The 25,019-nt window shown below is 42.2% G+C and overlaps 1 protein-coding gene across 2 annotated transcripts in view; it reads left to right on the forward strand.

Moving 5' to 3' along the window:
* The first annotated feature begins 1,825 nt into the window (after window positions 1–1,825).
* The window catches only part of stk3 (serine/threonine kinase 3 (STE20 homolog, yeast)), a 417,867-nt gene continuing 394,673 nt past the window's right edge, over window positions 1,826–25,019 (forward strand). The window contains exon 1 of one of the 2 annotated variants that reach the window (XM_078541121.1): window positions 1,826–2,001. In XM_078541121.1, the coding sequence (XP_078397247.1) occupies window positions 1,979–2,001 (23 nt within the window). In that variant the 5' untranslated portion in view covers window positions 1,826–1,978. The remainder of the gene's footprint in view (window positions 2,002–25,019) is intronic. The other variant, XM_078541122.1, reaches the window with a different exon arrangement.

Consider the following 25,019-nt stretch of genomic DNA (forward strand, 5'->3'; position numbering starts at 1 on the left):
CGGCGTGCTGGGTCGGGCCCCTTGCGCCGATGGGTAAAATCTTAGAAGATAATATTATAGGCGTTATACATCATTACCCTCATCAACCACATTTGTTACCTCATCAAAAAACTTAATGAACTCAACCATTTGGTTTCTCATAAAGGGAATTAAAAGCTGGCCAGGTCTGTAAACACATATTTAATATATACCTAGGGGTGCCACACCACCAGGATTGCCCTGGAATGTCCAGGAATTTAAGGATATTGTCCCCGACATGACATTGCTGTGGGCAACCCAGTGAAAAATAAGAGAGCCATTAAAAAAATTGCAGGTTTAAAAAAATCTTTGAACACTTTTGTTTGCTAGTTATTAAAATAATGGTCATGGTTGTTGGAGGTCAATCATCTCAGTCCCAGGACATTACTCCAGGAATTCCTCAGAGTCATGTCCTAGACCCAACCATCTTCAGCTGCTTCATCAATGAACTTCCCTCCATCATAAAGTCAGAAGTGGGGATGTATGCTGATGATTGCACGGTGTCCAGCACCATTTGTGGCTCCCCAGATTCTGAAGCAGTCTAGGTCCATATGCAGCAAGACCTGGACAACATTCAAGCTTGCGTTGATAAGTGCTAAGTAACATTCGTGCCAGGCAAATGCTGAGCAATGACCGTCTCCAATAAAAAAGAATCCAATCATCTTCCCTTGTCATTCAATGGCATTACCATCACTGAATTCCCCACTATCAACATCCTGGGGGTTACCATTGACCAGAAACTGAAGTGGAGCAGCCACATAAATACTGTGGCTGCACGAGCAGATCAGAGGCTGGGAATTCTGTGGCGAGTAACTCACCTCCTGTCTTGCCAAAGCCTGGCTACCAGCTACAAGGCGCAAGTCAAGAGTGTGAGGGATTACTCTCCATTTGTCTTGATGAGTGCAGCTCCATCAACACTCAAGAAGTTTGACACCCTCCAGGACAAAGCAGCCCATTCACCACCTTCAACATCCACCCCCTATGCACAATGACAGCAAGGTGCACTGCAGCAACTCACTGAGGCATCTTTGACAACATCTTCCAAGTGTGCGATCTCTACTGCCTGGAAGATCAAGGGCAGCAGATGCATGGGGACACTGCCACCTGCAAGTTCCCCTCCAAGCCACACACCATTCTGGCTTGGAAATATATTACCATTCCTTTACTATTGCTGTCAAAGTCCTGGAACTCTCTCCCTAACAGCACTGTGGGTGTACCTACACTACATGGACTGAAGTGATTCAAGAAGGCAGCTCACCAACACCTTCTCAAGGGCAACTAGGGATGGGCAATAAAAGTGCTAGCCTAGCCAGTGACTATGAAAGAATTTTTTAAAATTGGAAATAGGAAAACAAGTTGTTTGATTGAATCATCCAATGGGATAATGAGGGTCCTATCCACTTTGATTGCATTTGGGAAGGCGGGGCTCTGTAATGATGGACATGTGGGACGGCCAATAGGAGTCTGTGGGCCGTGCAGTTGACAGTAGGAGGTAGGTCATGTGATGGCATCTCCCGGAATATGTCCAGCCTAGAGTTGGCAACCCTTTTCGTACAGGCAATTACTTTGTGTCCACGACATTTCTGCCTCTTTAAAAAAAAATTAATTAATCAAGGCTTCGTTTGGCCCAAGGATTGTCCCAGAATTCTCTATTGCACTCTGAGGCCAGCCTGACCGGGGGAGGAAGGACCGGGGAACATGGGATCTTCCCAATCTGCGCAGGTGATTGACAGCTCATAGCAGCCACACAGATGGCGCACTGGCGAGGGTGGCTTCCGGCGCGAGGGCCAACGGGATTGTGAAGGAGGAGGAGGGGCAGGTTGGGTTGAGCTGAGCGCGGTGACGTCAGTCGAGCCGGGCAAGTGGCTGGCCGCTGTTGCCGGAACGATGGCGGTTTGAAAGTTTAACCGTCGCAACTGCCTTTCTAACCGTCACACGTTTAAAAGGCGTCATTACAGCCATGGAGCCGTCGGCGCCGAAAAGGTACTGACAACCCCTTTGGAGACGTCAAGGGGGCGGGGGGTGGGGTCGGGTCCTCTGCATGAAGTAGAATGCATTATGATGGGCGTTTGCAGGAAGAAGCTGTACATTTTGCACAGATTTTTCTCAACTCCCTGCAGTTTACATTTGTGTGTATTTTCTTGATGAAATCAGTCTGAAAAGGCATTAAAGGTCTAGTGTTTTTAAATACTGCGTGTTGCCGCCCAAATAGAAGTAACCATAATTTTTAGCTTGTTTTCAAAATTAGCTTTGTTGATCTGCACTGAAGTGCTGTAAAAACTTACTGACTGGGGAAAGGAGGAGGAGGAGGAGGTGGGGGGTGGCTGTTAAAAGCATAAACTTGTCCGAGATATATTAATTGGGGTGGATTATGTACCTGGTAGGATGTACTCTGGTGGTTCATCTGATTTCACTTTCGTTGGGTGACAACTTGAGAAGAAAGCAACATGTTTCTGTACCTTGTCAGAGGACATTAAACAATCTGGGCAAAGAAAAAGGAGCATTCATGTTGTTCACTTCATGTCTCCAAGATGTCACAAAGCACTTCATGGCCAATGATGCGATGCTGAAGTGTTGCTGTTTATGGAACTAAATGTGGCAGCTAATTTTCACACAGGGGGGTTCCATAAATTAAAAATATGAGACAAACGATTATAAATTGTATTTGGGTGTGTTCATTGAGGGAAGAGGGTGGTTCAAGAAAAATCTCAGCTGACACTCCAGTGCTGTGGTGAGGGAGTGCTGAATTGTCAGAGGTGCTGACTTTCCGATAACATGTCGAGCTGGGTGGAGCTAAGAAGCAACAAGGGGTGGAAAGTATTAATGGGAGTTGTCTATAGGCCTCCAAACAATAGTGGTAAGGTAGGGAAAGGCACAAAATGGGAAATTAGAGATGCATGCAACAAGGATGCTACAGTGAGTGACTTTAATCTACATATAGATTGGGCAAACCAATTTAGCAACAATACTGTGGTGGATGAATTCCTGGACTGTATTTTTAGATCAGTATGCCAAGGAACCAACTAGGGAACAGTATTATGACCCAGCGGTTGGTAAAGCTGAGTTATTTAAAAATCCCAGAGGGAAACTTTAAACAACTGTCATAACCTATATTTTTATTTTTGTATGTTTGAGATGCAGCTCTAAATTTAGGAATCAGACCACCAGTTCTCGAGAGGTTTTATGTCAAAATAAATGAGACACTTATTAATTTACACAAGTTAAATATATACGCATGGCTACAAATTACTACTATCATAACTTTTAATAAATTCCCAAACTAATCTCCGTAAAGGCAACAGCAACTCATAGACTTTCAGCAGGCATGGCATTTTCACCCTACAAATTCAAAATGAGGTTCATTTCATTTTGGTTCCTGTGGAGACAATTGTAGGCTTACAGCTGCTTTGATCTTACGTTGCCTCTACCCTGCACACACAAAACTGTTATATCCAACACAGCTCATTGAATGTAAATTCTCATTGTATCATCAGCCCCTTTGAAGTCCACCTCTTCTAACAAAACCCCTTTCATAGTACCAATTTTATTAGTAATATAAACATATTGCTTGCTCTCTGCTAGCTAGATGCCAGATTTCACGCCCCTTCTTAAATGCTGTATTAAAAAAAAAATGCAAATGCATTCTACCACTCAAAACTGGTACACATCAAAGCAGCCAGACTAGCTGGCTTTAATCCAATTAAGACACACCAACAGACTAAACCTCTATTTTAAAAGAAAATTATTTTCCAATAATAGCTTCATGGCATACCCCTCCCGATCAAAAATTGAACCGTTGTAATTCTAAAAGACGGCTTCATTTTTTTAATAACCCATCTCACACTATTTCCTCCAGGTTTTAAAAAATGTAAAATTTTCCTTTGAGCTTTAACTCTTGATAACGCATCTGCAAACAGATTTTCTCATCTAGCCATATGTATAATCTGTAGATAAAATGGTTTTAATAATACACTCCATCTGAAAAGCCTTGCACTTATGTATCGAAATTTGTCCATAAGCTTCAAAGGATTATGGTCTGTATAAATAATTGTTTCAGATGAATTGTTTGCAACATAAATTTCAAAATGCTGCAATGCTAAAACTAAACCCAAAGTCTCTTTTTCGTTTGTTGAATATCTTCTCTGTTGTACGTTCAGCTTCCGTGAAAAATACCCCATTGGTTCTTCAATTTGAGTGTCATCTTCTTGAAACAGTTAAGCCCCAATGCCTATATCACTTGCGTCAATGGCCAACTTGAATTGCTTGGCATAATTGCGTACTGCCAAAACTGGTATCTTAGTTAATTCAGTTTCCAAACAATCGAATGACTTCTGACACTGCAGTGTCCATTGAAACTTCTTGTTCTTTTTTAATAGTTCAGTCAGTGGAGCAACCACTTGGCTAGAGTTTGGTACATGCCCAGAAATCTCAAAATTTCTTGTTTTGTTGTAGGCACTGGGAAATCCACGATAGCCTTGACTTTCGCATCTCTTGGAGCCACCTTACCATGTCCAATGGTATGGCCTAGATACGTAACTTGCACTTTTGCAAATTCACTTTCAGCCAAGTTCATCACCAAATTATCTTCTTGTAGTCGAGTAAATAATTTTTCCAGATGCTGTAAATGCTCCTCCTACGTCTGACTGAAAACGATTAGCTCATCAATCTAAATAGCACAATTGCTTAGACCTGCAATTGCCTTGTCAGTCTTTGAAATGTCGCAGGTGAATTCTTCATACCAAATGGCATGACTTTAAATTGATATAGCCCATTTGGCATTCCAAAAGCTGATATCTCTTTGCTCTCTTCGGCAACGGTACCTGCCAATATCCTTTTAACAAGTCAATCTTTGTGATAAACTCCGATTGTCCCACTTTCTCAATGGAATCTTCCAACCGTGGTATAGAATATGAATCTGCTTTTGTCACCACATTCACCTTTCGATAGTCCACACACAGTTTTTGTGTTCCATCCGGTTTCGGTACCAGTACAGTAGGTGAACTCCAGTTACTGCAACTAGACTCAATGATATCATTTTGAAGCATGAAATCAATTTATTTTTGTACTTGTGATAACTTTGCAGGATTTAATCTACAAGGTTGTTGCCTTATTGGAGATGATATTTCTATATGTCTAGCTAAATGTGTTTTTCCCGACTTGTTTCCACAAATAGGTTTGTGTGACTGCAATAGCTTTTTCAAATCATTTTGACACTTGCTTGGAAGGTAACTTAATATTTCATTTAAATTTTCAAGCACCCCCTCATTATCCTGAAAAGAGAGAACGTGCAAGGTTACGGGGATAAGGCAAGGGAGTGGGAGGAGGTGGAATGCTCTTTGAGAGCCAGTGCAGACTTGATGGGCCGAATGGCCTCCTGCACTGTGAAGATACTGTGATATAAAGTTGCTAGAAAAAGTAGCAAGCCTGAGGATTGGGAGCAGTTTAGAATTCAGCAAAGGTGGACGAAGAGATTGATTAAGAGGGGAAAAATAGAATATGAGAGTAAACTTGCAAGGAACATAAAAGTGGACTGTACAAGCTTCTATATGTAAAAAGAAAAAGATTAGTGAGGCCAAATGTAGGTCCCTTACAATCCAAAATGGGAGAATTTATAATCGAGAACAAGGAAATGGCAGAGCAATTAAGCAAAACAAAAACAGAATTACCTGGAAAAACTCAGCAGGTCTGGCAGCATCGGCGGAGAAGAAATCAGTTAACGTTTCGAGCCTTCATGGCCCTTTGGCAGAACTGAAGCATAGTTAGAAGAAGGGAGAAATATAAATTGGTTTAAGGTGGCGGGGCAGGGGGGTGGAGAGACACATTGAGGGTGTGGTGATTGTGGAGATGAGCAGATAATCAAAAGATGTCACAGACAAAAGGGTCAAAGAGGTGTCGAAGGTGGTGACATTTGTCTGAGAGAAGTGCTAATTAAGAATGGAAGACAGGATATTCAAAGTACAGCTCTAGTGGGGGTGGGGTGGAAAGACTAACAAGGTTTTAGTTTAGATTTAAAAATAATGGAAATAGGTGGGGAAAGAAGAATCTATATAAATTATTGAAAAAAAAAAGGGGGGGGGAAGGAACGGGGTGGGGATGGGGGGAGGGGGAGTTTAAGATCTAAAGTTGTTGAATTCAATATTCAGCCCGGAAGGCTGTAAAGTGCCTAGTTGGGAGATGAGGTGCTGTTCCTCCAGTTTGCGTTGGGCTTCACTGGAACAATGCAGCAAGCCAAGGACAGACATGTGGGCAAGAGAACAGGGTGGAGTGTTAAAATGGCAAGCGACAGGGAGGTTTGGGTCTTTCTTGCGGACAGACCGCAGGTGTTCCGCAAAACGGTCGCCCAGTTTGCGTTTGGTCTCTCCAATGTAGAGGAGACGGCATTGGGAGCAACGAATGCAGTAGACTAAGTTAGGGGAAATGCAAGTGAAATGCTGCTTCACTTGAAAGGAGTGTTTGGGCCCTTGGACGGTGAGGAGAGAGGAAGTGAAGGAGCAGGTGTTGCATCTTCTGCGTGGGCATGGGGAGGTGCCATAAGTGGGGGTTGAGGAGTAGGGGGTGATGGAGGAGTGGACCAGGGTGTCCCGGAGGGAACGATCCCTACGGAATGCCGTCGGGGGGGGTGAAGGGAAGATGCGTTTGGTGGTGGCATCATGCTGGAGTTGGCGGAAATGGCGGAGGATGATCCTTTGAATGCGGAGGCTGGTGGGGTGATAAGTGAGGACAAGGGGGACCCTATCATGTTTCTGGGAAGGAGGAGAAGGCGTGAGGGAGGATGCGCGGGATATGGGCCGGACACGGTTGAGAGCCCTGTCAACGACCGTGGATGGAAAACCTCGGTTAAGGAAGAAGGAGGACATGTCAGAGGAGCTGTTTTTGAAGGTAGCGTCATCAGAACAGATGCGACGGAGGCGAAGGAACTGAGAGAATGGGATGGAGTCTTTACAAGAAGCGGGGTGTGAGGAGCTGTAGTCAAGGTAGCTGTGGGAGTCGGTAGGCTTGTAATGGATATTGGTGGACAGTCTATCATCAGAAATTGAGACAGAGAGGTCGAGGAAGGGAAGAGAAGTGTCAGAGATGGACCATGTGAAGATGATGGAGGGGTGGAGATTGGAAGCAAAATTAATAAAATTTTTCAGGTCCCGACGAGAGCATGAAGCAGCACCGAAGTAATCATCGATGTACCGGAGAAAGAGTTGTGGGAGGGGGCCGGAGTAGGACTGGAACAAGGAATGTTCCACATACCCCATAAAGAGACAGGCATAGCTGGGGCCCATGCGGGTACCCATAGCCACACCTTTTATTTGGAGGAAGTGAGAGGAGTTAAAGGAGAAATTGTTCAGTGTGAGAACAAGTTCAGCCAGACGGAGGAGAGTAGTGGTGGATGGGGATTGTTGGGGCCTCTGTTCAAGGAAGAAGCTAAGGGCCCTCAGACCATCCTGGTGGGGGATGGAGGTGTAGAGGGATTGGACATCCATGGTGAAGAGGAAGCGGTTGGGGCCAGGGAACTGGAAATTGTTGATGTGACGTAAGGTGTCAGAGGAATCACGGATGTAGGTGGGAAGGGACTGGACAAGGGGAGAGAGAAGGGAGTCAAGATAACGAGAAATGAGTTCCGTGGGGCAGGAACAGGCTGACACGATCGGTCTGCCAGGACAGTTCTGTTTGTGGATTTTGGGTAGGAGGTAGAAGCGGGCCGTCCGAGGTTGGGCGACTATCAAGTTGGAAGCTGTGGGAGGAAGATCTCCAGAGGAGATGAGGTCAGTGACAGTGACAATTAAGCAACTACTTTAGTTCTGTCTTCACAGAGGAAGACACAAATAACTCCTCAGGAATGCTAGGGAACCAAGGATCTAGTGAGAAGAAGGAATTGAAGGAAATTAGTATTACTACAAAAATAGTTCTGGAGAAATTAATGGGTCCGAAAGCCGATAATTCCCTAGGGCCTGATAATCTGCATCCCAGCGCACTAAAGGAGGTGGCCATGGAAATAATGGATGCGTTGGTTGTCACCTTACAAAATTCTGTAGATTCTGGAACAGTCCTTGCAGATTGGAGGGGGGGGGTGCAAATGTAACCCCACCATTTAAAGGAGGGAGGGCGAAAACGGAATTACAGACCGGATAGCCTAACATCAGTAGGGAAAGTGCTAGAGCCTATTATAAAGCGTGTGATAACAGGACGCTTAGAAAAGATCAGTGGGATTAGACAAAGTGAACATAGATTTATGAAAGGGAAATCATGTTTGACAAACCTACTGGAGTTTTTTGAGGATGTAACCAGCAGAACAGATAAGGGAGAACCAGTGGATGTGGTATATTTGGATTTTCAGAAAGCTTTTGATAAAGTCCCAAATAAGAGGTTAGTGTGCAAAATTAAAGCATATGGAATTGGAGGTAATATATTGGCATGGATTGAGAATTGGTTAGCAGACAGGAAACAGAGTAGGAATAAATGGGTCTTTTTTTGGAGTGGCCGGCGGTGACCAGTGGGGTACCGCAGGGATCAGTGCTTGGGCCCCAGCTATTCACAATGTATATCAATGATTTGGATGAGGGAGCCAAATGTAATATTTCCAACTTTGCTGATGACACGAAACTTGGTGGGAATGTGAATGGTGAGGAGGGTGTTAAGAGGCTTCAAAGCGATTTAGACAGGTTGAGTGAATGGGTAAATACATTGCAGATGAAGAATGTGGATATGTGTGAAGCTATTCATTTTGGTAGGAAAAACAGAATGGCAGAGTATTATTTAAGTGGTGATAGATTGGGAAATGTTGATGTACAAAGGGACCTGGGTGTCATTGTACACCAATCACTGAAATGGGGATGCAGCAAGCAGTTAGGAAGGCAATTGGCATGCTGGCCTTCATTGCAAGAGGGCTTGGAGCACAGGAGCAAGGATGTCTTGCTGCAGCTGTACAGGACCTTGGTGAGACCACACCTGGAGTATTGTGTGCAGTTTTGATCACCTTACCTAAGATAAGATAAACTTGCCATAGAGGGAGTGCAGTAATGGTTCACCAAACTGATTCCTGGGATGGCAGGATTGTTGCATGAGGAGAGATTCGGTCAACTAGGTCTGTATTCACTGGAGTTTGGAAGAATGAGAGGGGATCTCATTGAAACGTATAAAATTCTGACAGGGCTGGACAGACTGGATGCAGGGATGATATTTCCTCTGGCTTTTGGGTTTAGAACAAGGGGTCACTGTCTCAGGATACGGCTTAGGCCATTTAGGACTGAGGTGAGGAGAAATGTCTTCACTCAGAAGGTGGTGAACCTGTGGAATTCTCTACCACAGAAGGTTGTTGAGGCCAAGTTACTGAATATATTTAAGAAATATATAGGCTCCTAGACTCCAAAGGCATCAAGGGGTATGGGGAGAGAGTGGGAGTATGGAGTTGAAATAGAGGATCAGCCTTGATCATATTGAATGGCAGAGCAGGCTCGAAGGGCCGAATGACCTACTCCTACTCCTATATTCTATCTTTCTATGTTTCTATGAACTGTGTCCCTGTCTGCCATCTCAGGAGGATGTAAAAGATTTCATGTCACTGAAGAAGAACATGAGTTTTCCCTGGACTATGACCAACATTTATCTTTCAAACAACATCACGAAAAACAGATTACCTGGTTATTATCACATTGTTGTTTGGGGTAGATTGCCATATGTAAATTGGCTGGCATTATTCCAACATTAAAACACATCAAAAGTACTTCATTGGCTATAGTGTTTTGTGACATCCTGAGATTGTGAAAGTTACTATAGAAACATAAACCTTTTTTCTTTTTAATTTATGTTTACTGGGACATCGATGGAAGTTCTCAACTTTTTAACTTGTTGTATGGGATCTTTTGTGCCCACCTCTCTAAAGCAGGTAGGACCTCAGTTTCATGTCTCACCTGAATGATGGTGCCCCCTAGATGTGGTCTCACCAAACCCTATGCAACTGTAGCAGAACATCCCTACTTTTATATTCCATTCCCCTTGCAGTAAATGACAACGTTCCATTTGCCTGTATAGCTTGCTGTACCTGCATGCTAACTTTTTGTGATTCATGTACCAGGGCACACAGATCCTTTGAAACGCAGAGCTCTGCAATCTCTCCCAATTTAAATAATATGCTGCTTTTTAAAAATTCTTCCTGCCAAAATGGACATGTTCACATTTTCTCATATAATACTCCATTTGCCACTCACTTAACCTATCTATATCCCTTTGCAGACTCCTTATATCCTCTTCACAACTTACTTAACTATCAAGTCTGGGGAGGCGATGTGGTGGCATTGTCACTGGACTAATAATCCAGGGTAAAACTGGGTTCAAATCCTGCCATGGCAGATGGTGCAATTTGAATCCAATAAAAATTGTGAAACCATTGTCAATTGTTGTAAAATGTCCTTTAGGGAAGGAAATCTGTTGTCCTTACCTGGTGCGGCCTACATGTGACTCCAAACCCACAGCAAACTCTTTAAAAACTCCCCCTGCAATGGCCTAGCAAGCCACTCAATTGTCATCAGCATCTCAAGGGCAACTAGGGATGGGTAACAGATGCTGGTCCAGCCAGCGAAGCCCACATCCTGTGAATGAATTAAAAAAAATCATTGATGTAGATTGTAAATAGTTGAGGGCCCAGCACTGATTACTGTGGCACTCCACTTGTTACATCTTTTCAACCCATGATGCACTGTTAGCTAACCAATCCTCTATTTCTGTTCTTCAGAAATTTTTTTATCCAAGCTGACACTGACCCACTTATTTCATGAGCATCAGTTTTGTTAACCAGACTTTTTACATGGTACTTAGTCAAACGCTTTCTTAAAATCTATATAGACAACATCCAACACGGTATCCAAGATAGTATCTCTTCATCAACCTTCTCTGGTACTGCATCAAAAATTTTTATTAGGTTCATCAAGCATGACCTGTCTTTTACAAATCCGTACTGGCTATCAATCATCAGCTGACTATTAACTCTTTCGATTTTTTTTTCCCCTTGATTATTGTTTCTAGAACCTTACCCACTACTGATGTTAAACTGACCAGCCTGTAGTAACTATGTATTTACACCTTTTCTTGAACAGGGGTGTCTTATATAATGTAGAAACCGGTCATTCAACCCCACAAGCCTATGCCAGTGTTTATGCTTTGCACGAGCCTCCTCTCATTGCATCCAATCAGAATATCCTTCTATCCCTTTATCTCTTGTGTACTTGTCTTGCTCCCTGTTAAGTGCATCGATACTATTTGCCTCAGCCACTCCATGAGGTAGCGAGTTCCATATTTTCAACACTGAAAAAAATCTCCTGAATTCCTTATTAAATTTATTGGTGTTTATCAATATGACCCCGAGTTTTGTACAGCCCCCAAGTGGAAATATCTTCTTTACTTCTTCCCTGTTGAATCCCCTCTTAATTTTAAATACCTCTATTCGGTTACCCCCACAGCCTTTCATCAAAGGTTTATTTCCTTCCTCCCGTCCGTCCGTCCGTCCGTCCCTCCCTCCCTCCCTCCCTCCCTCCCTCCCTCCCTCCCTTCCTTCGAGTAATTTTTCCAAGTAAAATATAAAAATTCAAAAAATTATACAGTAGAGTAAAATAACATTAGTTATTAATAAGATTAGGGTCTTTATGTTAGTTCAGGGATCAAAGTTTAACAATCATTAGAGTTCATGCATTGTGCGGACGAGATATGGCATTGAACTTGTTGTTTTACCTCTTAATTCAGTTAGTTGTTTTAAGTTCTGTAGCTGGCAGTCACTATGAGATCTGTGGGTTACAAGCGAGTTCGGCAGCAATCTCGTGAAAGAACGATGAAGTTGATTGAATCTGTCTCGAGTGACTCCATGCCACAATCGTGTAAAGCACCTGAGTAATTATGGTAATTGAGCCCAAGAATGTCTCTGCGCACCTTTTCTGAGTGGCTTTACATTGCTGCTTTGTCATTCTGTTCAATGACGCCAGTGTCCTGTATTCCAGTACGGGGCAAACAAAAGATGTGAAAATGCTTTCTACATCATCGCTTGAGAGGGAATGGTATTTCAGCTTCTGAAGCATGTTAGCTTGTTTAACAATAGGACTGACATGTACATCCCATTTCAGAACTTCCTGGATAAGTATGCTGAATGGTTTGATGGTGTTTTGATGTTGGATTGTGACATCATTCAGTGTCAGATTGAGAGGGGCTGGTTCAGATGTCAACAGTCATGAATTATTGAGGTTAGGGTGAATTCCTTCTCGACAGACTAATTGTGAAGTTGCCCAAGGACAACTGGCATCTGAGATTCAATGTGAATGCTACACTTTTTGATTTACCTTCTCCTTTCCAGAAGAAGGAACCCCAGGCTGCTTGATTATAAACGGTTTCCTGATAGTTATAATCTCTCTGGTCTGGCATCATCTGTGTAAATCTTTATTTGCACCTTCTCTGTTGCTTCTATATTCTGTTTTGGAATATGGAGACCAGGTGCTGCAATAATAGAGTGTGAGTGGATGAGCTGCCTAAATATTAAACATGGTGTCACAGTGTATTGCAAAATGGCAAAGACAAATAGAATGTTACTGGAAGGAAGAGCAATAGTGTGAAATCAAATGGCATCAAACAACTAGCACAGTCAAAACTATTCTTGTATTATAAAATAAGTTCTTGTCTTTATTGCATAATTAAAAATACACTAATCCACTTGTGGGTCTGAGTGTGACAAATGAATTGGTAGCATCATCTGCTCCTTCTCTGTATCCTAGTGGCTCATAAGGCAATCTTTGTCTTTTACTTTCAGCAAATTATGCTCTGGTGTTTACATAACAAAGACCCTTTTTTGTGGCTTGGTCGGCATAAATTGTTGCTTGGTAATCCGGAATCGGGTCCCTCTTGCCGTTTTTAAATGGCTTGTTCCAATTCAGTGAAAATCCGGGCCCTGTTCTTGAATGTTGAAATGGTCTCTACTTCAGCCATTAAAGCTGATAGTACATAAATCTCTTGCTTTTTATCTTTGATTTATGTCCCTTTGTTCTAGACTCCTCAGTCACTGGAAACGGTCTCTTGCCTGCAGTGTCCAATCCTTTTCATAATGTTAAACATCTCTATCAAATCATTCTGGAATCTTCTCAGTTCTACCGAAAACAACCCCAGGTTTTTCAGTCTTTCTTTGCATTGCATTTCCTTGGACCTGGCAGAATCCTAGTGAATCGGTGTCATTCCCTCTTTATTGCCTCAGCATTCTTCCTGAAACATGGAGCCCAAGTTTCTTTCATTTCTTAGAGGGTATGAGCATCGCTGGAAGGCCAGCATTTATTGCCCATCCCTAATTGCCTTTGGGTGTGGTGAGTTGCCACCTTGAACAGCTGTAGCCCATCTGGTGAATAGAAAAGGGGATAGAAAAGGGGATAAAACCACAGATAAATGAATTAAAATAAAAATAAGTGGATAAAAATAAAAATGAATGCAGAAAAAAGGGATTTAAAAAAGGGGGTGAGAATGGAGGAGAGAGTTCATGGTCTGAAGTTGTTGAACTCAATGTTAAGTCCAGAATTGGAGGATGAGGTGCTATTCCTCCAGTTTGCCCACGTGTCCATCCTTGGCCTGCTGCAATGTTCCACGCAGACTGGGTGACTGCTTTGCGGAATACCTCTGGTCCGTATTCAAGCATGACCCAGATGTTCTGGTTGCTTGCCATTTCAACACACCATCCTGCTCTCATGCCCACATGTCCGAAATTGGCCTGCTGCAATGTCCCAGTGAACCCCAATCACCCACCTCCAGTGATGTATAATTAAAAAAATTTTTTTTATTCATTAAGGGATGTGGGCTTTGCTGGCTGGGCCAGCATTTATTGCCCATACCTAGTTGCCCTTGTTCAGGGGCATTTAAGAGTCAACCACATTGCTGTGAGTCTGGAGTCACATGTAGGCCAGACCAGGTAAGGATGGCAGATTTCTTTCTTTAAAAGACATTAGTGAACTAGATGGGTTTTTACGACAATCGGCAATAGTTTTGTGGTCATCCTCAGACCCTTAATTACAGATTTTTATTGAATTCAAATTTCACCATCTGCCGCGGTGGGATTCGAACCCAAGTCCCCAGAGCATTATCCTGGGTCTCTGGAATATTAGTCCAATGACAATAACACTATGCCACCACCTCCCCATCATCTATCTCAGCCCTGTATCTCAGGAAGGATGTGCTGGCCCTGGAGAGGGTCCAGAGGAGGTTCATGAGAATGATCCCAGGAATGAAAGGCTTAACATATGAGGAACATTTGAGGACTCTGGGTCTATACTCGACGGAGATTAGAAAGATGAGAGGGGATCTGATTGAAACTTACAGAATACTGAAAGGCCTGGATAGAGTGGACGTGGGGAAGATGTTTCCATTAGTTGGAGAGACTAGGACCTGAGGGCACAGCCTCAGAGTAAAGGGAAGACCTTTTAGAACAGAGATGAGGAGAAACTTCTTTAGCCAGAGAGTGGTGAATCTATGGAATTCATTGCCACAGAAGGCTGTGGAGGCCAGGTCATTGACTGTATTTAAGACGGAGATAGATAGGTTCTTGATTGGTAAGGGGATCAAAAGTTACGGGGAGAAGGCGGGAGAATGGGGTTGAGAAACTTATGAGCCATGATTGAATGGCGGAGCAGACTCGATAGGCCGAATGGCCTAATTTCTGCTGCTATGTCTTATGGTCTAAGATGTTCGACCATGTGAGCAGAGGTCGTCTATTTAAGTTGCTGGAGAAAGTTGGCTGTCCACCAAAGCTGCTCAGTGAGCTACCTTTTCCATGACAACGTGATGAGTAAGGTCATCTATGACGGGTCAAAATCGGAACCCTTTTAAATCTGCAGTGGGGTCAAACAGGGTTGTGTTTTGGCACCAACATTCTTAGGCATATTCTTTTCTTTGCTGCTGACATATTCCTTCAGGTCATCTACAGGGATGTCTACTTATATACCAGGGCTGATGGAACATAACAAAGAAGAGAAGTAGACGATTCGGCCCATTGAGCCTGCTCCACCATTCAAACAGATCATGGCTGATCAGCTACTTCTGTGCCATTTTTGCTCACTATCCCCATGTGCCTTGATATCATTAGTATCCAGAAACCTATCGATTTCTGTTTTGGACATGCTCAATGATTGAACTTCCACAGCCCCCTGGGGTAGAGAATTCCAAAGGTTCATCACCACCTGAGTGAAGAAATTCCTCCTTATCTCAGTCTTAAATGACCTGCTGTTCAACCTTGCTTGCCTGGGATCCAAGGCAAAGGTGTACCAAGTCCTCATCAGAGAGTTGCTCTACTCTGAGGATGCTACTGGCATTCCACACCAAGGAATACCTTCAGTGGCAAACGGGCAGACACACTCATGCCAGTAAAGAGTTTGATTTGACCGTCAGCATCAGGAGGACAAATGTCATGATGCAGGATGGTGCCATATTGCCCTCTATCAGCATTGACAATGTGATGTGGAGGTTGCTGATAGCTTCACATATCTAGGCTCCACAATCTCTAGCAATCTGTCAATTGATGCTGAAATCAACACATGCATCGCAAAAGCTGCAGCTGTTATGTACAAGCTGAATAAGACAGTTTGGAACACCAAACCTGACAGAACACCAAACTGCAACCCTATGAAGCCTGTGTCCTCCGTGTACTCCTCTACAGTGATGAGACCTGGAGAACATGCTAGGCAGGAGAGAAGGCTGATCAGTTTGCACCTTCACTGTCTCAAACATATCATCTGCATCTCTTGGCAGGAGAAGGTCATCAACCCAGAGATCCTGAAACATGCAAATTCCACCAGCATACACTCATTGCCAAGCCAACGACATCTGCACTAGCTCAGCTACGTTCATTGGATGGATGATGGCCGTGTACCCCAAGACCTCTATGGTTACAATCCCCTAGGCATCCATACCTCAGCCACAAGGACACCTGCAGATGAGATATGAAGATGGTGCATATTGACACTAACAGTTCTGAGACATGATTGTGGCAGAGTATGCCAATCCAGAGTGGGGCCCGTGCGCAACCAGGTGATGCTTAACACAGGTGATCACCATGGCATAAACCATCCTGTTAAGAGACGGAAGGCTGCCTATAACTATGTGTTAACTCAATTTACCCATCTTTGCTCCCTATCCATAAATACCTAAGAAAAATTATTGATTTCAGACTTGAAAATTTGAAATGATCCTTTTGAGGCATTTGTAGATTTCTAATGTCCTATTTTTTGGGTGAAAAAGTGCTTCCTGATTTCACTCTTGAATGACCTAGCTGTAATTTTAAGAATATGCCCCCTAGTTCTGGAATTCCCTATCAGAGGATATGGGTCAGGTTGGATTCAAGGAAACTATTTTATCACGGCATTGAATTCAATCTGCCACTTATATCCCATTTCACCATCTTATTGATTTTCCCTTGCAGCTTCCTTTGTTCTCAATGTTTAACAGTGCCCCCTCTTTTAGTCTTGTGGAAATTTGTCATCATTCCATTTCACTTGCCTTTTTTCCCCCCTACCTCATGTTGTTAACATGAAGTTGAGATGATGTGTTGCTGGTCTGTTTCAAAGAAGGTTTGTTTTAGTTAGCATACCTCTTTTTCTTGAAGTAAGACAAACAAATAGAAGAAAGTGAGTGAAAGCCTTGCATCATGTATGAATGAATCAAGCTGGCTTTGTGGCTTACAGGCAAATCAACCAAATGACTTAGATAAGGGTCTTGGATTTTGGTTGAAGGGGATGGGGGGTGGTGGGTGGCGATCCAGCATTTACATCTTGGCAACCAATGCTTTATTTTCCAATATTTCTGGATGTATTTTGTGTGGGACCAGACAGAAAAAAAGCCTCCATTAGTTTTGGTTTGCTTTGTGAAAAATAAATGAACTTTTCAAGTAAGTTTGCCACCTCTTACAAAAGGTTACTCGAGGGAATTCAGGGCCAGAGTGATTTTTGATCTTTGATCGCCTATGTGGGTTGGAGACGAATTTGCCTGTTTCTCTCCCCCCCGCCTAAATTGACATTTTTTTTAAAACCTTTTTTTATACTTCTCCCCAGGAGACCTTAACAGTTTTGGATGGTGTGGGGATATTTTTTTGTTTGAACTTAAGTATTTCTCTGAGACTTTCATTGCTTTGCCAGCAGATGAGAGAGTAATGTCATTACGTTTTGTGCAGGTGCAGAACTTATTGTAAATAAACTTTGAGGCATTTCACTTGAAACTTATTCAGGCATGCTGTTTATTGTGAAAATGATTCAAATAACATGAGCCATTTATAATGAGGTGGCTGTGTAGAAAGGATTTCTGGCAACTTTGTGCATTTACAACAGCGAGATGTATGGAACCCTTGAAGTTAGCTAGTATAATCCACAGCTATGTGCTGCTGTATTGTATTTGCTATTTTCAATGGATGAAGAGGTGTAAATCTGGGCACATGTCCTATTAGATAGCGGTTTCATTCTTCAGGAATGCGCTCAATACCTTGATCAATACCAGGCTACCACACTTGGTTTTTCACTGAGGCTTTCATTGTGATTGGTTGGGCTATTGTGAACAAAAGTTTACAGCTTGGGCTATTTGATTGAAACTGCATTTTCTGTCATGTGAATCCTTGATCCGAGTGTCTGTATATATCCTGTCAGGTAAAGTCTGGAATTAAAGCAAAATAATGCAGGTGTCAGAAATAAAACCAGGAAATGTTGAAAATACTAAGCAGGTCTGGCAGCATCTGTAAATAAGGAAATAGAGTTAATATTTAAGGCCTGTGGCCTTTCATCAGAGGTAAAGAATGAAGCTATCTCAGTGCAATTGTTATAAGAACATAAATAGGAGCAGGAGTAGGAGCTTATTCAGCCCTTCAAGCCTGCTCCACCATTCAATGAGATCATGGTTGGTCTTCTACTTCAACACCATTTTCCTGCACTACCCCCATATCCCTTGATGTTTTTAATATGTAGAAATCTATCGATCTCAGTCTTGAACATACTCAATGACCTGAGCCATCACAGCCCTCTGGGGCAAAGAATTCCAAAGATTCAACACCCTCTGAGTGAAGAAATTCCTCCTCATCTCAGCCCTAAGTGACCGCCTCATATTCTGAGACAGTGTCCCATGGTTGTCGATAGGATATCAGACTGACAGGGGCAGTGACATTCATCCAGTTGCATCAACGAATTTAAGCGTCACTCACTCACCATCCTGACATGGAAATATATCGCTGTTCCTTCACTGTCGCTGGGTCAAAATTCTGGAACTCCCTTCCTAACAGCACTGTGGGTGTACCTACAGCACATGCACTGCAGCGGTTCAAGAAGGCAGCTCACCACCACCTTCTCAAGGGCAACTAGGGATGGGCAATAAATGCTGGCCCAGCCAGCGAAGCCCACGTCCTGTGAATGAATTTAAAAAAAGCAAGATTGGTCAGTTCCCTCAACAACAACATCTTGCATTTATATGCTGCCTTTCCTGAAATAAAATGCCCCAAGCATCATTATCATTAAATAGTGCTGCCAGTACTTTTGATTGGCAACCCACCTAATTCTTGGGGGAGGGAGCTTTTATGGGGGCTGGGTGAAAAGAGAATATCTGGTGTTTCTGACTCTATTTTTAAAGGGAACCGGCACCTCTTAAGGGGGAGATGCACTTTTATCTAAGACTGAAGATATCTTACAATGGTAGGCGCAAGTAAACCTGCAAAGTCATCTCTGTTCTTGAATGTTATTTTGGAAGTATTTGTGGTAGAGGTCAGCATGAGGGGATGCCATTTTCCCACAAGGCAGAGGAAAGTCTTTAGATAATCTATATGGCGGCGGCAGCAGGCCATGAAGTTGCAGGTCAGTGCCAGAAGTGTTTTGAATGCAGTGGTGGATAAAGGTTAGTGATCTGACCAGGGTTGCTAAGCTAACTGTAACACTATGCTTAGCATTCCACCCTCTGTAGCCCCAGCATATGTAACACTCTCCTGTATTCTCAGATTTAAAATTAATTGATGTAACATCAATTGCCATTTGCGAGAGCGTTCCACATTACATGGTTGACCAGGAATCCGTCCCACTTTTACAGCCTGCCATTGACATGTGCTGGAAGGATTTGTCGGTTGATACTCGACCTGTTTGGTGTTCTGAATGCACCTTCCTTGGCTATCAAGTACTGGGATGGGACTCGATTCCGGAGCACTTCAGGACTTGATGGCCACAGAAGGTGTGTTGAAAACATGGCCAAATGGGTCGATTATCAGCCTCTAAATCCTTCCAGTATGCTGGATGGCTGGTGGGAAAGAGCGGGAGAGTTTCCTAATCAGCCATGCCACAGAAGGCAAAGGCAATCCAATGGAAGCCTATGGTTGCCAATGCCCTCTTATGGGTATGGCACCTGAAGGAGGAGGAGAGAATTATTTCGGAGGTAGGAAAAAGAGAGTATGAATAATGGGTATGTATTTCTATTGGTAGAAGTAACTGGTGATGTCCTACAGGGAGATGTACTTGAGCCCCAGTGTTTCACTAATTATCAGTGACTTGGTTAAAGTGATGGAGAGCCATATATCCAAATTAACTGGTAGAGTAAGTAGTGTATATGAGGACAGAGGGACAAAAATAGTAGATTCAAGTGAGTGGGCAAAACTGCGGCAGATGGAGTTCAATGTGGGGAAATGTGAGGTCATTCACTTTGGACAGAAGAAGGGTAAATCAGAGTATTTTATAGCAAGTGAGAAGTGAGGAACTGAGACATTTAGGGGTCCATGTATAGAATTTGCTAAAAGCTAGTGAATATGTACAGAAAAATATCATTAAAAAGGCTAATGGAATGTATTAGCTTTTATCCTCCAATGGCTAAAATACAAACGGGTGGGAGATAAGCTATAATTGTATAAAGTCTGGTTAGACTGCATGTGGAGCACTGTGTTCACTTCTGGACGTTGCATCTCGGGAAGGATATATTTGCCTTGAAGGGGGTGCAGTGCAGATTCATAAGAATGATATTGGGACTAAAAGGGATAAATTATGTGGACAGGACACATAAGGTAGCTTGTGTTTATTGCTTTTAGAAGATTGGTCTAATTGAAGTCTTTTAAGATGATTAAAGTATCTGATGGGGTAGATAAAGATAGAAAGAAACTAGCTCTTCTGGTGGGGAAGTCCAGAGCAGCGGGAAATTACCCTAACATTTAAGCTAAACTGTTCAGAGTGATGTCAGAAAGCACTTCTTCATATAAATAGTGGTGAAAATCAGGACAGCTGCCTAAAGTTGTTGAATTTCAAAAATTCATAACAGATTTTTTTGATAAGAATATTAAGGGATGTAGAGCAAAGGAAGGTAAATGCCATTGAGGTATAGAGCAGCCAGAATTTAAATGAATGGCGAAATGGACTTGAGGGGCTGATTTGTCTACTAAACGATCAAGGGAATTGCTATGTATTCTAATGGACTCATTTATTCATTCATGCAGAAGGCATAGCCTCAGGTATCTGTACAGAGAGGAGTTAGCATCTGTACGAACAAGTACTTTTGCAGTAACCATTTCCAGACCAGGATGCTGTGTGATTAAGCTCTGATTTGGGTCTCATCATTCCACAATGGCAGTCATTTATGTTGCAGATGGTTTTTACAGCATGTCTTACTTGCGCTTGAATCCAGAAGTTTTGAGGACCTGTTGAATGTTTATTTCAGTTATTACTCAGTTGTGTAGTAGCCGTTTACTAGAATACATTCTTGTACTCTGTGGCTTATAATGTAACATGTATCATGTACAATATACTCAAAAACTGAAATAATGTGTAAAACGGTGCGTGTAAGAGAGAGAGAGATTGAGGGTATAATTTTGTGGATGAGTAATTTAACACCCCCTTTTCCATGTTGGTATAAGATAAATATTAGTTTATAACTATTTTAAAACTCACTTTTCCCTTTTTTTGGAAAAGTATCACCTGCTTCAGAGTTGGATATGGATTATCAATAGGATTTCTTTTTTGAAATCGCTTGTCCCTTTCCACTGAAGCTCCAGAAAATGGAGGTACGGTAATTTGCTATTTAAAAAGATGATTTTTTTTAATTTCATAAAATGCATTGCTGCTCAGTTGCTTAGTTCCATTATCAATATTAGAGATAGTTACAAATTTAATTACTCTTGTAGCTTTATGAAATGTAGTACTGTGTTTAGGAAATGGTAAAGAATGTGAAATAGTCTTAGGGCTTTGAAGGAAACAATTTTTTCTTTTCATCCCTGAAAATCAAAATGGTGGCAGTTTACTAAATAAAAGTGAAACTTTTTATAGACCAAAGAGACCTTGCAACTAGGGACACTTGTGCGGCAAGACGACAGCATCGGTATAAATCATTTTCCTGCAGTCACAGTTCAAATTGCTATTGATGCTGCTTTTTGACGTAGAGGAAGAGGCCAAATTATGTGGCAAGTAGTGAAATTGTTCGGTTCTTTTGTACATATTGGAAAAAGGCCTTGTCACTTTTGTCTTCACTTTCCATTCAGAACAGAGTGAAGTTTAAAAAAAAATCTATAAAACAACATCTATATAAGCAATAACATAAGAGAATAAAATGAGACATGGGGTGTTTTTCATAAAGAAAGCACAGGATATATCTTTGGATAGAAGCCCAGATAATTATTTATTAGATTAATATAGGAGATGAAGGCTGCAGAACAGATGGGCGCAAGGTTGAAGTTTTGGAAATTCACATATTCCAGATGGATAGAATTTGTCGTCTTAATTTTTCAGGTGATGGCTCATTCATCCTTCGTGACCTCCTTTTCAATTGGAATGAGGAGAAAAGCCTAGATATTGCCAGTAGGTTGTGGTTATTAGTTGGCTACAATTAAAAGAGTACAGTTCAGAGGAAGAAACAAAAGAGTCAGATGTTTGGTTTGAATTGTGTGGTTTCTGTAATTCCTCTTGTATTAAGTAAAAAATCATGTGAGTTTGCAATCAAGATAATGGTTCTGCTGAGTATCAAATTGCTGTGACCACTTGGTGACCGTACTTTAATAGTAACTTAAGGCTAGTGGCACTGATGCAGCAATCATTAGTTATGAGAAAAGAGTGTTTGTTTTTCTAGATAATACTGGACAGTTGAAAGAATCAAAGAATAAACCACCTGCAGGATAGAATTTTAGTGCGTTTCACATTGAGTACCATTGCCTGCAGCTCAAAAGGATGAAACAACCTCTGGCTGATGCCATGGATTGTTGCCAATCCAGATAGCTGGCAGATGTCAGTTGCTTTCTGTGAACTAGTTATTGTAATTTTATGGAGTTTGTGATACAACTCTATTAAATGCCACTATCATGAACCTGTCTCCTATTTCTGTGTTGTGTATAGGTATTGTCTAAGGAATCCCTAAGATCTGTCTCTCCGTGGAGTTTTTATTGTATGCCGAGGTCAGGTCGAATTATTTTATTCAGCAATTGTGTAAATCTAAAACAGAGAAATCAGATACTGTTGGATCTGTTAGATTTGGCTTCTATTTGTACTTCATTTTAGAGGTTTATGAGTTAGACTAAACTTGTGCTTGCAAATTTCACCTGCTTTGCTTTCATAGTATATTAATTACATGTAGTGGTTTGTGGTAATACATCAGTCCCATATTCATTTTCAGTGTTGCATCAACTTTTATTTGTGTTAAAAATGTTTTCACTTAGCATCATACTGAAAGGAACATAGGACATTTTATAAGCATTGATGATTGGTCCAACAAACCTGTTCCTTTTTAGTTGACCTGCTTTCTTGGCTTCTCACCAAATCCCACAACCGTTCTTTAAAATGTATCTATTTTTCCCTTGAAGCCATTTATGGTTGCTTCAACAGCATTCATTGGAAATGTATTCCATATGTTTATTAGGCTTGGTGTGAAAGTTCTGCTTGAATTCCCTATTTACTCCCTGAATTTAAAAAAAAAAATCTGCCTAATTTTGTACCCTTCATGAATATAAACTGAGTGAACTTCATCAACCCTCCTCATGTAATTTTGAAAATTTCACTTGACTCTCTTTGAAGTCTCTCCTCCCATTATGAACAAACTCAGCTCCTTCATAACTTAGGTTTGTGAGATTTGGTTGTTGTTGTCAGCTGACCCTCGATTTGAGAATGACATCTATTCAGGGCTGCGGGTTTCTGCCATAGGTCTTCATGCGACTGAACAGGCTGATTCTTGACTAACAGATCTTTGGACAAATGGGGCAGAATGTCCCATGAGGTAGTGGGATCTGGAATACAGGATTTGCTTCCTTTTCTTTCCTTCTCTACTGCCGCTGTGCCTCATCATTAAGAGGTTGTGACTCAAAAGCGTGATGCAGCTTGATGGACAAGTTGTGGCAGTTTTGAACGATTGGTAGCAAGTTCCTCCTAGTCATTAATGTCAATGCTGTCGTGCTTCAAGGAGAGCTTCAGAGTGTCTTTGAAATGTTTTCTTTGCTTGTGAAGATGGCTTCATAAGGAGAATAGTGTTTACTCTTCCCATTGAATCCGGAGGATGCAGCGGAGACATTGCTGATGAAATTTTCCTAGTGCTCTTATGTGTCACTGATACACAGCCCAGGTATCACTGCAGTACAGGAGTGTGGTGATAACAAGTGCTCTGTCCAGTAGGTCGTTTGTTGACTTGTCGAGGCCTTTGTTGTCAAACCCTTGCTGCTGTAGATTGTGGAAGGCTGAACTAGTACAGCTGATCCAGTGTTGGATCTCCTCGTCAATGGCAGAGTTTTGAAAGAGGTGCGGGCTGCCAAGGAATGGGAAGTGCTCAACATATTCCAGAATGTCTCCTTCATATGCGGGAGGTGGAATATTTGGCTGACCAGGTGTAGGTTGATGTGAGTTTTGTTTTGGCAACATTCAAGGACAAGTTTATTAGCAGATTTAAGAGATTGAGACTGGCTTGCAAATCTGCTGCAGAGTGAACAATGACATTGCAGTCATCGCAAACTGTAGATTATGTATGTCTATGGTGGTCAGTTTAGTTTGGCACAGAGGTGACTGAGGTTAGAGTTTTCCATCCAGATGGCATTTAATGCTGACACCAAAGAGCAGTTGATTTTTGAGGTGAATGGCCACTGTCAGGTAGATTGTAAATAATATGGGGGCTATCACATAGCCTTACTCGACCTAGATCTGGATTTTGAAGGTGTCTGTTTCTGATCTCCTGTTCCAGATAATTACAGTTATATCATCACGAAGTAATTGCAAGATTGTAATGAGGTTTCCTGGACACCCAAATCTTTGGGGCAAAATCCACAGAGCCCCGTGATTCACCATAGTCAGGTCCATCAATGAAATGAAAAGTTCCTGGTGTTGTTGACATTTTTCTTGGATTTGCCTGACAACAAAGACTATGTCAGAGGTTCCGCTGGAAGGTCTAAAGCCACACTTTCTGAGAGGATTTCCTCAGCCACATGAAATAGGTGATCCAGGAGAATACGTGTCAGAATTTTCCCTGCGAAGGACAAGAGGAAAATACTTCACGGGGAGGGTATGTCTTTTTCCTCCCAAATACATAGCATGACTGCATGGAGTCTTGATGTGAGTAAAAACCCGCCAGCTTTGAAGACCTTAGCTGGGATACCATCGGGGTCACGGGCTTTGTTGTTTTTAATTCATTTGATAGCTTGTTGCAGCTTTCCCATCAATAGTGGCTCACCTATGGATTCTACTACAGAGTACTGAGGGGGATAGCCTGGAGGGTATTAGCTGCCGCTGTGGATTCACAGTTGAGTTGCTAAAAATGTTCTCTCCAATGTTGACGGATGGTGTTGTCATCCTTTAAGAAGAGAAATACCATCCTGAGAGCAAAGTGAATTTTGTCTACTTGATTTTAATTTATAGATTGTCCTAGTGACTTCAAAAAACTGCTCTTGTTATGATGGTCAGCATATTGTTTGATCTCTTGGACTTTCTCTTCTCACCACATGCCCTTGTCTTTTGGGTTTGTCGTTGGGCATCAGCCTTGAGCCATTGGAATGCTGCTGCTTTGACTTGCAACCTTGGATTGTTCTGCTAGGCAATGAA

This window comes from Cetorhinus maximus, chromosome 4 (genome assembly GCF_964194155.1).
Source record: "Cetorhinus maximus chromosome 4, sCetMax3.hap1.1, whole genome shotgun sequence".
In the NCBI taxonomy this organism is placed as follows: domain Eukaryota; kingdom Metazoa; phylum Chordata; class Chondrichthyes; order Lamniformes; family Cetorhinidae; genus Cetorhinus; species Cetorhinus maximus.